Raw genomic sequence first — 14,421 nt, 5'->3', positions numbered from 1 at the left:
CACTGTTTGCAGATGACATGATCCTATACATAGAGAACCCTAAAGATGCTACCAGAAAACTACTAGAGCTAATCAATGAATTTGGTAAAGTGGCAGGATACAAAATTAATGCACAGAAATCTCTGGCATTCCTATATACTAATGATGAAAAATCTGAAAGTGAAATCAAGAAAACACTCCCATTTACCATTGCAACAAAAAGAATAAAATATCTAGGAATAAACCTACCTAAGGAGACAAAAGACCTGTATGCAGAAAATTATAAGACACTGATGAAAGAAATTAAAGATGATACAAATAGATGGAGAGATATACCATGTTCTTGGATTGGAAGAATCAACATTGTGAAAATGACTCTACTACCCAAAGCAATCTATAGATTCAATGCAATCCCTATCAAACTACCACTGGTATTTTTCACAGAACTAGAACAAAAAATTTCACAATTTGTATGGAAACACAAAAGACCCCGAATAGCCAAAGCAATCTTGAGAACGAAAGAAGGAACTGGAGGAATCAGGCTCCCTGACTTCAGACTATACTACAAAGCTACAGTTATCAAGACGGTATGGTACTGGCACAAAAACAGAAAGATAGATCAATGGAACAGGATAGAAAGCCCAGAGATAAACCCATGCACATATGGACACCTTATCTTTGATAAAGGTGGCAGTAATGTACAATGGAGAAAGGACAGCCTCTTCAATAAGTGGTGCTGGGAAAACTGGACAGGTACATGTAAAAGTATGAGATTAGATCACTCCCTAACACCATACACAAAAATAAGCTCAAAATGGATTAAAGACCTAAATGTAAGGCCAGAAACTATCAAACTCTTAGTGGAAAACATAGGCAGAACACTCTATGACATAAATCACAGCAAGATCCTTTCTGACCCACCTCCTAGAGTAATGGAAATAAAAACAAAAATAAACAAATGGGACCTAATGAAACTTCAAAGCTTTTGCACAGCAAAGGAAACCATAAACAGGACCAAAAGACAACCCTCAGAATGGGAGAAAATATTTGCAAATGAAGCAACCGACAAAGGATTAATCTCCAAAATTTACAAGCAGCTCATGCAGCTCAATAACAAGAAAACAAACAACCCAATCCAAAAATGGGCAGAAGACCTAAATAGACATTTCTCCAAAGAAGATATACAGACTGCCAACAAACACATGAAAGAATGCTCAACATCATTAATCATTAGAGAAATGCAAATCAAAACTACAATGAGATATCATCTCACACCAGTCAGAATGGCCATCATCAAAAAATCTAGAAACAATAAATGCTGGAGAGGGTGTGGAGAAAAGGGAACACTCTTGCACTGCTGGTGGGAATGTGAATTGGTTCAGCCACTATGGAGGACAGTATGGAGGTTCCTTAAAAAACTACAAATAGAACTACCATATGACCCAGCAATCCCACTACTGGGCATATACCCTGAGAAAACCAAAATTCAAAAAGAGTCATGTACCAAAATGTTCATTGCAGCTCTATTTACAATAGCCCGGAGATGGAAACAACCTAAGTGCCCGTCATCGGATGAATGGATAAAGAAGATGTGGCACATATATACAATGGAATATTACTCAGCCATAAAAAGAGACGAAATTGAGCTATTTGTAATGAGGTGGATAGACCTAGAGTCTGTCATTCAGAGTGAAGTAAGTCAGAAAGAAAAAGACAAATACCGTATGCTAACACATATATATGGAATTTAAGAAAAAAAATGTCATGAAGAACCTAGGGGTAAAGCAGGAATAAAGACGCAGACCTCCTAGAGAACGGACTTGAGGTTATGGGGAGGGGGAAGGGTGAGCTGTGACAGGGCGAGAGAGAGTCATGGGCATATACACACTAACAAACGTAGTAAGGTAGATAGCTAGTGGGAAGTAGCTGCATGGCACAGGGATATTGGCTCGGTGCTTTGTGACAGCCTGGAGGGGTGGGATAGGGAGGGTGGGAGGGAGGGAGATGCAACAGGGAAGACATATGGGAACATATGTTTATGTATGACTGATTCACTTTGTTATAAAGCAGAAACTAACACACCATTGTAAAGCAATTATACCCCAATAAAGATGTTAAAAAAAAAATTTAAAAAAAAAATTTAGCAAATAAGAAAATATTTAAATCCATGACAAAATAAAGTATACCACAGAGGGTTTCCCTGGTGGCGCAGTGGTTGAGAGTCCACCTGCTGATGCAGGGGACATGGGTTCGTGCCCTGGTCCGGGAAGATCCCACGTGCCGTGGAGTGGCTGGGCCCGTGAGCCATGGCAGCTGGGCCTGCGCATCCAGAGCCTGTGCTCTGCAACGGAAGAGGCCACAACAGTGAGAGGCCCGCGTACCGCAAAAAAAAAAAAAAAAAAGTATACCACAGAAAGATAAGGACAGATCAATAATCAGAAATTTTTATTTGTGACATAAACATGTCACAGGGATGAAATGTATGTGTGGGGAATATAGTCAACAATAACGTAGTAACTTTGTGTGGTGACAGATGGTAACTAGACTTATCATGGTGAAACTGTTGTAATGTATAGAAATATCAAATCACTATATATTGCACCAGGACCTAACACAGTGTTGCAGGTCAATTGTACTTCAGACGAACAAACAAACTCACAGAAAAAGAGATGAGATCTGTGGTTAGCAGAGGAGGGCATAGGGGGAAGGGGAACTGGGTGAAGGCCGTCAAAAGGTACAACTTCCAGTTATAAGGTAAATAAATAAGTACTAGGCATGTAATGTACCACATGATTAATACAAGTAACACTGCAGTGTGTTACATATGAAAGTTGTTTAGAGAATACATCCTAAGAGTTCTCATCGCAAGGAAAATATGTTTTTTTCTTTTATTTTATACCTAAATAAAATGATGAATGTTCACTAAACTTGTGATAATCATTCCACGATGTATGTAAGTCAGATCATTATGCTGTACTCCTTAAACATATATAGTTTATAAATTTATACTGTTATGTCAATTATATCTCAATGAAACCAAAAGAAAAAAAATAAGTGAGTTATAAGATACACTGCTATTTAACATTGTTTCAACAGTTTTAGGGAAAGCAAAAAGGAACCTGGAATAAGAGGCATTACCACAGGAGGAAAAGGAGATGTTTCATGAATTACTGGGATAAGCATTGTATCCTAGATGGATTAAAATACTTTTTAAAAGGAATTAGATTTATTTCAGTGAATGAAAAATATACAACGTTTGCAGAAAAGAAGACACAGCATTCACGTGCCAGTTCTTTTCAAATTAATCTATAAATGCAACATAAAATCAATTAAAATTCCAGTGAGAATTGTGAACACAATGCTTTACACTTTTTTCTCCACATTAAAAAAAAATGATTCAAATGAACTTATATACAAAACAGAAACAGACCCACAGACATAACAAACTTATGGTTACCAAAGGGGAAAGTGGGAGAGGGATAAATTAGGAGTTTGGGGTTAACATAAGCACACAACTATGTATAAAACAGACAAACAACAAGGTCCTGCTGTATAGCCCAGGGAACTATACTCGATAGTTTGTAATAAACTATAAGGGAAAAGAATCTGAAAAAACATATATATATATATATATATATATATATATATATATATATGCGTATAACTGAATCACTTTGCTGTACACCTGAAACTAACACATTGTAAATCAACTATACTTAAATTAAAAAGAAATGACTAATAGATATTTATCTACTTCATTCACTGCTCTGTAACAAGCGTGTAGAATAGAAAAACACACTCAAAAATAAATATCTCTGTGCATCAGAAACAAGAGAGTACAGGACGTAGGGTCTGAAGCCACTGGTCACTGCGTTCTGACCTGAATTACACACAGCAGCTAGGAATCGGGCCCCTGCGAGGTAACGGGGACTAAATGCACTCGTATAGGGATGCAGAGGGACCAGAGCCCAGCTTAGTGTGTGACACCTGGGTCTAGAGCCCCACCTCTCCCGGGAGGAGGCTGAGAAGGTGACGTGGAGGCTGCTCATCTTCCAGGCCAGGTCCCAGAGTGAGACCAGGATCTGGCGATGCAAGGACTCACATGGGCCATCCACCTGTGCCCGCAGGACGGGAACCCCAAACTTTCAACATACGACCTGGCCCTGGACGAGAGATCTAGGGAGTAAATAGCGGAAAGAGCGGCAAACTGATACACAGAAGGTGACAGCAAAATCACATAAACTCACTCGCGAGGTAAACCAGCAACATCTCTAGCCATGAAAAAACCAAAGAAGAAAGTCCCAAAAAATAAACAATTAAGACATGAATTACCTCCTGATGAAGACAAATTCATCAGGATGAATAAATCTAAGACAGATATGCAAGGATTCTATAAAGAAAAGTGCAACATACTGAATCGATGCTTTTTAAATGACCTGAATAAATGGGTAACTACCAGACTTAAGGATAAGGAAGACAAAATATCATAGAGATGCAAATCTCTTCAAATTATAAAATAAATTTGATTCAATTCCAATCAAGGTTCAAATATTTTGACATTCTTATACAGGTTACCGAAATGATTCTAAAAATAATACCTCGTAAAGGACCCAAAGTAATCCAGACTGTCCTGGAAATGAAAAATCAGGAAGACAGATAGGTGGTGCAACCCACCAGGATGCATCTGAAGCAGGAGGTGGTAAAGCTGAGTCCCAGCCTGGCTGAGCACTCGGTACAGAGCAGAAGATGCTTCCAACTGACAGACAAAAGACACATGGCTGTAAAAATGGCCTTAGGCAAACTGGAATTCAGGATCAGAAAAAGAAATCAGATTGTTTTTCCATTACACCATATATTCAATTTTAAACTCCACATAAATTAGAAACATGAATGCAGAATAGAAGTCTCTGAAAAGAAACTATGGAGAATAGTTTTATTACTTTAGAAAGAGAATTTCCTGAGACTCAAAAAGCAAGAGATAGCAAAGGAAAAAAAAGAATAAATCAGTCTTATCAAAACTGAGAACTTCTACACACACAAACTTTTAAAACAGAGTTAAAATACAAGGTACCACTGAAGCTAATACTTAAAACATATAAAGCACGCAAAGGATTAATTACTAGTTGAATGTATTAAAAACTCGTACACAATGAGTAACAAAAACACAACCTTATAAGAAAAGAACAATGGTCATGACAGACGACTGGCAGAAAGAAACCCCGGGCAACAGATAAATGTGGGGAGAGCGCTCCGTCAAGTTCATGAGTCATCAAGAAAATGCAAATTAATCTAACAATGAAATGGCATGCCCACCAGGCTTCTAAAACATTAAATCTTTTAATAAATATTGTTGAAGAGGATTATGAAATGTTCATGCAATAAGTATAAATGAAGTCTACACAATGATCTTTATGATCGTGTCTGATTTTAAAATACACATCTCTCTACATATTTAATCACCTACATTTCACAGACACACGCAGATAATAGATAAAATTAGATATATACACACAGATATCTATGCATGTTTAAATTAAACTAGTAGGAGACATACGAATATTAACACTGGGTTTTAGGATCACAGGAACAATTTCTGTCTTCCTGGTGCCTGGCACACCATAGATGGACAATAAACTATCTGTTGATGCAAAGAATCAGCTAATTAATGGATGATTATGATATTTTTGAACTTTTTTCAATTATGAATGTATTTGAACCTATATAAGAAAAATCTCAAGCAAATTACTTCCAAGTCTACTTAGGAATAACTCTAGGATCCCAGGTAGACAGACTGTGAAATCAAGTCCAGCACTGAGAACTTGGTGGCTATATCATGACCTTCAGAGAATGTAGCACAAGGCATGTCTCTTTCTTTATGTCAGTTCAACGACAGATTTCTGAAACCTGTTATCAAGTTACAATGAATTCGCTATAGTAGGAAGAGCAGAAAGATATAGGCCAGGACGTCATCACACAGCACTGAGAATCAGAAGAGCGGGGTAGAGGACGGGATTTGGGAACAGTGATAGGATTGGGACGCACACGAATGGCACGCTATTGGAAGACTAGCTGGAAAACTGCTGTACTGCCCGAAAGATGAGGTCCGGGTGGGCAAACGATGAAACCACCATGCCCCTTCTGGTCCCTGCACTGGGGGAGGGCATCTGAAGCTCCAACAGATGGCAAAGCAAGAAGAACCAGCCCCTGACTACTCCTTGCTCCCCTGGGTTCATGGGGCAGAGCAGCCGGCGCCCCTGGAAGGGGTCAGCCCTGGGCAGCTTCTGCCAACACCTCCTCTACCCTCTGGCCAGAAACGTCAAGTTCATCTCATTCCCATCTGGAGGCTCTTTTCCCCCTTGTGAGGAGTGGTCATTGGAAAGTAAATTGGAGGGAAATGATCTCCTCTGACTTTAGTGCACAGGACTGAAGGGAGGCTGGGGGTCTCTGGCCTTGATGATGATCTCTACAGGCAGCAAAACAATTAAATCTGATTAAATCCTACCCCATGGGAGTCCTGAGGATGGTGTGTCCCGAGCTCGGAGGCAGGTCCCTGGTCAGCATTTTGAATGTGGTGGTTTTCCCAGCTCCGTTCACCTGTAGAAGCCGAAAGCACTGAGAGAAGAAAACAAACAAACCATAAAATCAAAATTATATCGGAAACAGCACTTGCTTTCACCCAACTCTGAGTTGATATTTTTGGTTTGTGTTATTTGTAGACTTTTACAATCATAAAATAAATGTATAACGCGTTTTATAGCTCATGCAGTACTTCTGAAATCACCGTGGCATTTGAGTGGTGTAATTTCAGTGTTAATTCACAGACGAGTAAGCAAATTCACGTCTGGAAAACTCAAGAGGATGAGAAGTAAAGGCCAACTACCACAGATTATGCTGAAATTTCCTGTCCTGTCCAGGGCGCATCCAACAGGCCCCCCAACCATGTCCCTCTGGTAAGCGCAATATTTTTTAGGAGTCACATCATCGTTATCATTATTACTCCCCTGCCTTCCTCTCTGTCTCTGTCTCTGTCTCTGAATCTCTCCGTCTCTCTGGCTCTCTCCTCTCACTCTGACTGTAGCCTAACGCTGACACTAATCAAGAAGGCCCTCTATTCCCATACTCTCGCTCAGCACCACGTCACATCTCCTGCTTCACTCTGTCTTACATTCTGTGGAAGAAACAATGGCCTCGCTCTTTCACGGCCCCAGCCTCTACCTTGAACCTTTGGATATCCTTAGCTGGGGATTCTGTGGTGGAAGTTGAGACGTTTTCATTCTTCCTGATCTCCTTCCAGAACACTTGTTTCCCGATGTCTCCTGACCTAAGCTGGCTTCCTGGTTCCCTGAACCCTGGAAAAGAGACTGTTCTGGGTTTCTTCTGGCCAAGCCCACCTGCTTATCACAGAACCCTATTTTGTAGCTCCAGGTGCCACCTGCTTCAACACTCATGCTTCCCCCACCTTGACTGGGTCTCTCCCACGCTCTGATATAGGGGTCCATCCTGCTGCAGAACTGTCCTGTTCCATGTCACTCGTGTCACAGACCACACCTGAGCTGCTATCCCAGGTACAAACCATCAGCCTATCTGAGCTCTATATACCCTCCTGGCTTAGGCTTAAGTTTATCTGAACCACCTTTTTCATAAAGTTCTGCACACCCCCTGCCTTCCCCACTCCCACGATGCTCCCGTTCCTCCTCCGAGGCCCCCTCTCTGGACTTACAGCTCCGAGGCAATTCACTCTGTGCCTTTAACCCTTGCTCTGCTGTTACGCAACACTGTGTATGTTTGTTATCTCCCACTTCCTACCTGATTATTAATTCCTAGAGGGACGGGGACACATCTTAGCCGCCCGTCTCTTCTGCAGGCTCTTGCATAGGACTTTACATCTAAGTCATTAAACCCAGATGCTCATTAACAGCCTAGTGAAGAGAACCCAAAGGTAAATGCATCTTGGATCATCTCAGAGACTTGGAGCATCTCTCATAGGAAGTTTTCCAAGTTTTTCTCTCACACTTTAGTTTAAAACTAAAGGAGAGGTAGTAGCAAGACAGAAGTTTATTTTTTAAAGCAAGGGTAAGAAAACATTTCCATAAGATGGCAAAAATCATGTAGCTAGTCTTAGAGTTGAGTAGCCAACAACTGCACAAACCACTTCTTTAACTTCTGTCCCATCTGACCACACACCTCGGTGAGGGTCTAAGGTCCCTGGATGGATTCAGACGCATCTCTTGGCTTCTCTTTACCTCAGATCTGCTCACAAATAGAGCATGGATACCAATCAGATAACGATATAACATACTTTGAATCTCTCAGAAGCTTGGTACAATGTGAATGCGAGATACTCTTTTTCTTTTTAACAGTTAATTAAAGGTAATCATTTCCAGAACTGATTTCCCTTTATGCATTAAACACATGTTGGGAACAATTTGTATGGCTTCTGTCAGTTCAGATTAAACATTTCTACTAGAATTAATGACACAGACATTCATGGAAAAACAACTCTGAGCTATGGCTATAGTGTGTGAGTGTTTCTACCTTTCCAGAATAGCATATTACTAGACGGGCTTAACTGGCCACTTAAAGAGTACTGAAGTCCAAGCAGGAGTTAGAAGTGGTTTCCTTAATTAATTGGATTTATAAAATATTTGCACTCAGTAGAGTCACCCCATAAGCCAAACTAATTAAAACTCACTGATCACTTACATTTTAAAAATTATGAAACAGAAAAAACCCCATCGCTCAATCAGCAGAGTTTTCACTAGGGAAAGAGTCGACTGACTCTCCACCTAGACCCTGCAGAGATTCCTGAAATGTGAAGCTGCTCTTAGTTTCCATTTCAGATATCCTGAGAATAACATGAAGAGATGGACAATTAGAGTGACGGTGGTTTGCAAAGGTACAAACAGAAGCTTTCTTACCTCTCCCCTGAGTAAGCCCTCTTGAAGAAGCCTCTGTAACTCTTACTAAGGTTGTACAACACGAGAATGTCTCCACTAGTTCTGCCTTCCAACACCCTCACTTGCTCTTTTTCAACATCTACGTCCTTGGAAGATGTGACTGTGCCTCGAATGGCAGAGTGACCCCTGGGAGGGTAAGTCAGAGTTAATTCACACCTGGGAAATGGACCGGAAGAATCTAGAGGGAGAGAAAGGTCAGAGGTCATCTGAACAGCAGACGTGGTCCCCAGAGTCTGCGGTACCAGCTCTGGCCCACGCACCCGAGTTCTGCATCCCGTTGGCCAGTTACTATCAGGGGTCAACATTCATCCTCTAACGCAAAGGAAATGTACATCAGCCTAAAAGACAGTGACGTGGATGGACACCAAACTCAAACTACTTTTCAATTTTACGAGCAATAAAGTCATGCCAGACTTTTGTGCTAGAGGACAAGTAATTTATCGCAAAGGTATAAGAAATCAACTTTGACCACTTTTAGCAAACAGGCTGTTTAGTAAAGTAGATTACCCACAAAAGTCCCCAAACACTACGGCTCCATAGCACGTGCTGGATGGTGTAGAAGGACGCACAGCAAGCACTCAGCAGACACCTGTCAGATGAACGTAAAGTGAACTTTCACCTCTGATTTGTTGACTCAAAATCTGAGCTAGCTCACTTTCCAATCTTCCTTATGATTTTCTTTCTGGTGCATTTTAGCTTTCAAGTAAATCTCAATTTCTGCAAACTGTAATATGCCCATATTTTAATAACTAAATGAGTACAGACAATGAGACAGTATTGTACCGACATCAATTTCCTAGTTTTATCAATGTAACATTGTGACGTACTGTATTATTACATTATCACAGTATCACTGGGAGCGTACATAGGCTCTGTCTGTACTAATCTTGCTATTTCTTGTGAGCTTTAAACTATTTTAAAATTAAAAGGTATTAAAAATAAAATAAAATATCCATATCTAGATCCCAGTGGCCCCAGCTCCTTTCCCTATATTATTTTTTCCATACCTGCAATCACCACTGGAAAAACATATAATTTTTCAAGACCCAACGTAGATGATGAGAAAACATAGCTACTCAGGAGTATGTGTTATATGGTATAATTTACATAATATTCAAAAGCATGAGAAAGGAATCAGTGGTGATAAAAATAGCAGCGCTTATCTGCAGAGTGGGGATGACCCGCAGGGGACTGTGGAGGGCTTCTGAGCGGCTCTTGCTCCTGTCTGGGAGAAGGGAACACAGGTGTGCTCAGTTTATGGAGATCCACTGAGTTGTACACTTTTCTTGCTGACTGTTGTCCCCCCTTTCCCAGGGGAGGGTGCGTCCTGGCCCTTCAGCCTGGCCTGGCTGTCCAGAGGTCGTCTCTCCCTGTACCAGGACGTGGTGCCATCTAACCCCTCCCTGTTTCCGTGCTGCATCAGTTAATTCTCCTCATTAGCATCACCTGGGAAGCTTTACACCTGCTCCCTGGTCTTGTCCCCAGAGGGCGTCTGCCCCCAGGGTTCCGGTGCAGATGCCTACTGGTTACATCTCGAGTGGCTCTGATGGATGGGGGGCACTGAGCAAGGTCACTGCTTGTCAGCCTCCTCTCAGCAACACACATGCAGTTCATCCCCCAGCGCTCAGAAGTGGGCCACTTGGCTGTCTTCCAACTGCCGATCATGAAAAATGGCATCTGCGTTACAAAGGAAGGATCCTGACAGGCACTGGTGTAGCAGGACTTTGCAGGGATTCAGCTGATGTATCTGAAGGGAGACGCTGCCCTGGGCTGTGTGGCTCCTCAGACCCAACCAGGGCCTGGGGTACAGAGAGCAGAGTCCAGCCCCAGACCAGAGAGAGAACAAACAGGAACCCCCCAAAGCCCACCCAACCTGACTCGGGTGTGGCCGGAGCTCAGGTTCTGATGGAGACCCAGATCTGAGCAGACAACACCGGCGGCAGCAGGACTGCAGGACGGGGACAGGTGCCGGGCAGGGAAGGGCACCCGGGCAGGTGGGGGACACGCCGCTTGGGAGGGGACACAGGAAGCATCTGTGTAGATGTAGAGGGCAGGGTCTTCCTATTCTTTCCATGATTTGACTGCGACAGTGTAAAACAGTTCCTGCGTGAAGGAACGCAGAGTCAAGCAGAGGAGAGTAACAGACAAACGCTGTGAAACAACACTGGCACAAATGGCACTGTGTTGAAATAATGTCATTTGCAGCAACATGGATGGACCCAGAGGTTCTCATACTGAGTGACGTAAGTCAGACAGAGACAAATACCATATGATATTGCTTATATGTGCAATCTAAAAAGAGGCTACAAATGAACTTACCTACAAAACTGAAATAAAGTCACAGATGTAGGAAACAAATTTATGATTACTGGGGGGTAAGGGGGAGCGGGATAAATTGGGAGATTGGGACTGACATATACACATTACTATATATAAAATAGATACTAATAAGGACCTACTGTAGAACACAGGGAACTCTACTCAGTACTCCATAATGACCTATATGGGGAAAAAAATCTAAAAAAGAGTGGATACATGTATATGTAAAACTGATTCACTTTGCTGTACACCTGAAACTAACACAACATTGTAAATCAACTACACTCCAATAAAAATTTTAAAAAAAGAAAAACAACAACAACAACAAAACACAGACGGCCCTGATGGAGAAAACAGGCTCTACTGGAAACACGGGGAGGATGTCAAGCCTGGCCTGGGAGACGGGAGGGGCACGAGGAGGGTCCTGGAGGCGGGGCAGTCAGTCCTGGCAAAGGACCAGCCCAGGCAGGGGACCAGACGCCAACATCAGGGGTGGGGGCAGAGGGGACACCCCATGCAGCATCCCTGGGTGTGAGGGGCTGGACTGGAGGGGCCTGGCTGAGAACCGTGGACCTATCTTTCAGCCAATGATTAGTGACCTGGTTAGGTCTGGATTTTAAAAACACATGAATTTGGTCAGATCATTATTGTGACAGTTGTCCATAAAGGAGTGATAGGCAACTAATGTCCAAATTACATTAAATTTCCGGACTCTGTAACCTTCACATTGACAAAGAACAACAAATATTGACTATTTACTGTGAATAACAAAGATGTTATTCTTTTTTAAATAAATTTATTTATTTTATTGATTGATTTTTGGCTGTGTTGGGTCTTCATTGCTGCACGCGGGCTTTCTCTAGTTGCTGCGAGCAGGCGCCACTCCTCATTGCAGCACGCAGGCCTCTCGTTACAGTGGCTTCTCTTGTTGCAGAGCACAGGCTCTAGGCGCATGGGCTTCAGTAGTTGTGGCACGCCGGGTCAGTAGTCGTGACTCACAGGCTCTAGAGCGCAGGCTCAGTAGTTGTGGTGCACGGGCTTAGTTGCTCCGCGGCATGTGGGATCTTCCCGGACCAGGGCTCGAACCCGTGTCCCCTGTGACAGGCAGATTCTTAACCACTGCGCCACCAGGGAAGCCCTGAGGACGTTATCCTAAAACATGGTTTCACTTATACTTTACCAAGTAAAGGTAATACCAGAAGTCTTGAAAGAAAGATCTTTCAGTGCTGCAGGAGGACGGGACACCCTGAAATCTGCCGGAGGGGATTCTACAGAACAGGGTTCACAACAGATCAAACTAGTGAGGGCCAATTACTGAACCAATTACGCTTGAAAGGCACTCAGAATTCTATTTCAAATGCAGTCAGTATTGGAAATCTACAGATTCCAGAGGGATTGTGGCCAATTCTAGAGCTTTGTGATGTGTATTCAAAATGGTTCTCCACTTGAGCAGATTAAAGGGGTTATAAAGGAGGTACGTCGATGAAGTGACTGAGACAGGGAAATCCTATAAGGAAATCACCACAAAATGCTAACAGTGTGTCTATAATCTTTAATAAGTTCTCCTGTGATATGGTCCTAATTAGTGATTTCTCCAGAAAGGATCCCTTTCTTGGAAAGAGCAAGTCGACAGATTCAGGCCACAAGCATTACGGAGGGAGAGACATGCATTGTGGACCCTACACAGGAAACACATTCCTTTCTTAATATTTAAAATGCATTATCTGACAGTACTTCAGATCTCCTTGCAAAACCACCTGAAACCCTATCGAGGATACAGGGAGGTGGGTGTAAGGATGCTGTGTGGCACAGGTACACGCAGATGCGTATGGTCAGCCCACACACGCACGTATACCCCTTGGGCTTTCATCCTCAGCTAAAAAACAGGAGAACGTTATTAGCATCATTAATTAAATAATATTAAGTCAATAAGAAGAACATGATAAGCAGTAGTAGCAACAGGGTAAGTGATTATCGGCACTGGATCTCCATACATTCCTGCTTTTAGGAGTTGATGCTATTTCACCATAAAAGTAAATTATATTATGGCATCAACCAAATTCACCTTAGATGCTACAATCAAAATAAGAGGAAAACTGAGCAATACTAAAGGAGAAAATTCATTGAGGCAATTGAAAAACTGGATCGATTATCTCACCTTGCTCTTGACATTCTCCTTCCTAATGTCGTTCATTCACTAATAAAAAAACAAATAAACAAAAACAAAGCAAACAAAAAACCCCATAAAATCCTAACTAGCAGAAGTGTGTATGACACTGATCAGAACGTTTCTTGTCTTGCAGCCTCCAGGCTGGCATTGCCATCAAGGACGGGCCCCGAGGGACATACCTGGGCCACTGCCAGAGGTCCCCATGCAGCAGGGCCCTCAGGAGGAGAAGGACCATCCCTTGTACCGCCAGCTGCACAAAGATCCAGCCCAGGAAGCTCATCTCGAAGAGGCTCATGTACAAATCGAGGCCGAAGTTGTGGGTCAGGTTGTATCTGATCTGATTGTAACAAGAGTTCTATCAGCCCTTGACCCAGGCAGAATTGAGGGAAAATAGTGAAGACCCACTTGAGGACGTCGCAGATGTTCTGCAAATTCTGTACAATGAAAGAAAGAGAAAGCAAATTAAGAGCTCTTTGTAGAGAAAGATTATAAAACCGCCAGTTATATATCTCATACTCAGTAATGTCCAGTTCTCCCTTATCACGCAAATTTACAGCTGTTCACAATGAGTAGTCTCATCTAGTGTGATCTGGAGACAATAGAAAATTCAATGAAGACTTTTAGGGGTATGTATTGTCATTATATTACAGTTTATTGTCTTCTGCATATAGACATGGGAAAACCATGAAAGGTTCATTTAATTTTCCCTTAGTTCTGGTCTTCACTGACTACCACTATTTACAGATTTCATCCAGTCCTAAAGGAATGTATTAATCTCACTTTTCATAAAACTATGTCCCTGGATCAAATAATGTACGACATGAAAGATTTTTGTCTTCCTAGTTATAAGGTGGAAATAGGAGACTATTACAGCTTTTAAGTCAGGATCTTACAGTTCAGGAAACAATTAATAATGAGGACTCAGACCTGACTGTAAGGGATTCACACTGGTGTCTATTCCCATGTGAACAAAGCTGTTCTAACGCATGACACTCA

General features: G+C 42.1%; 1 protein-coding gene across 1 annotated transcript in view; it reads right to left on the bottom strand.

The window, feature by feature from the left end:
* ABCA13 (ATP binding cassette subfamily A member 13) overlaps window positions 1-14,421 on the bottom strand; it is a gene marked incomplete at both ends in the record, with an annotated part of 307,539 nt that overhangs the window by 75,778 nt on the left and 217,340 nt on the right. Inside the window, 5 exon segments of the mRNA XM_082846245.1 lie at window positions 6,482-6,591; window positions 8,898-8,929; window positions 8,932-9,062; window positions 13,605-13,774; window positions 13,776-13,859. Of these exon segments, the coding sequence (XP_082702371.1) occupies window positions 6,482-6,591; window positions 8,898-8,929; window positions 8,932-9,062; window positions 13,605-13,774; window positions 13,776-13,859 (527 nt within the window).

This window comes from Leucopleurus acutus (genome assembly GCF_964270905.1).
Source record: "Leucopleurus acutus genome assembly, chromosome: 9".
Taxonomy (NCBI): Eukaryota; Metazoa; Chordata; class Mammalia; order Artiodactyla; family Delphinidae; genus Leucopleurus; species Leucopleurus acutus.
The sequence above is the reverse complement of the archived record's forward strand: the minus strand, read 5'-3'. Positions and strand labels throughout refer to the sequence as shown.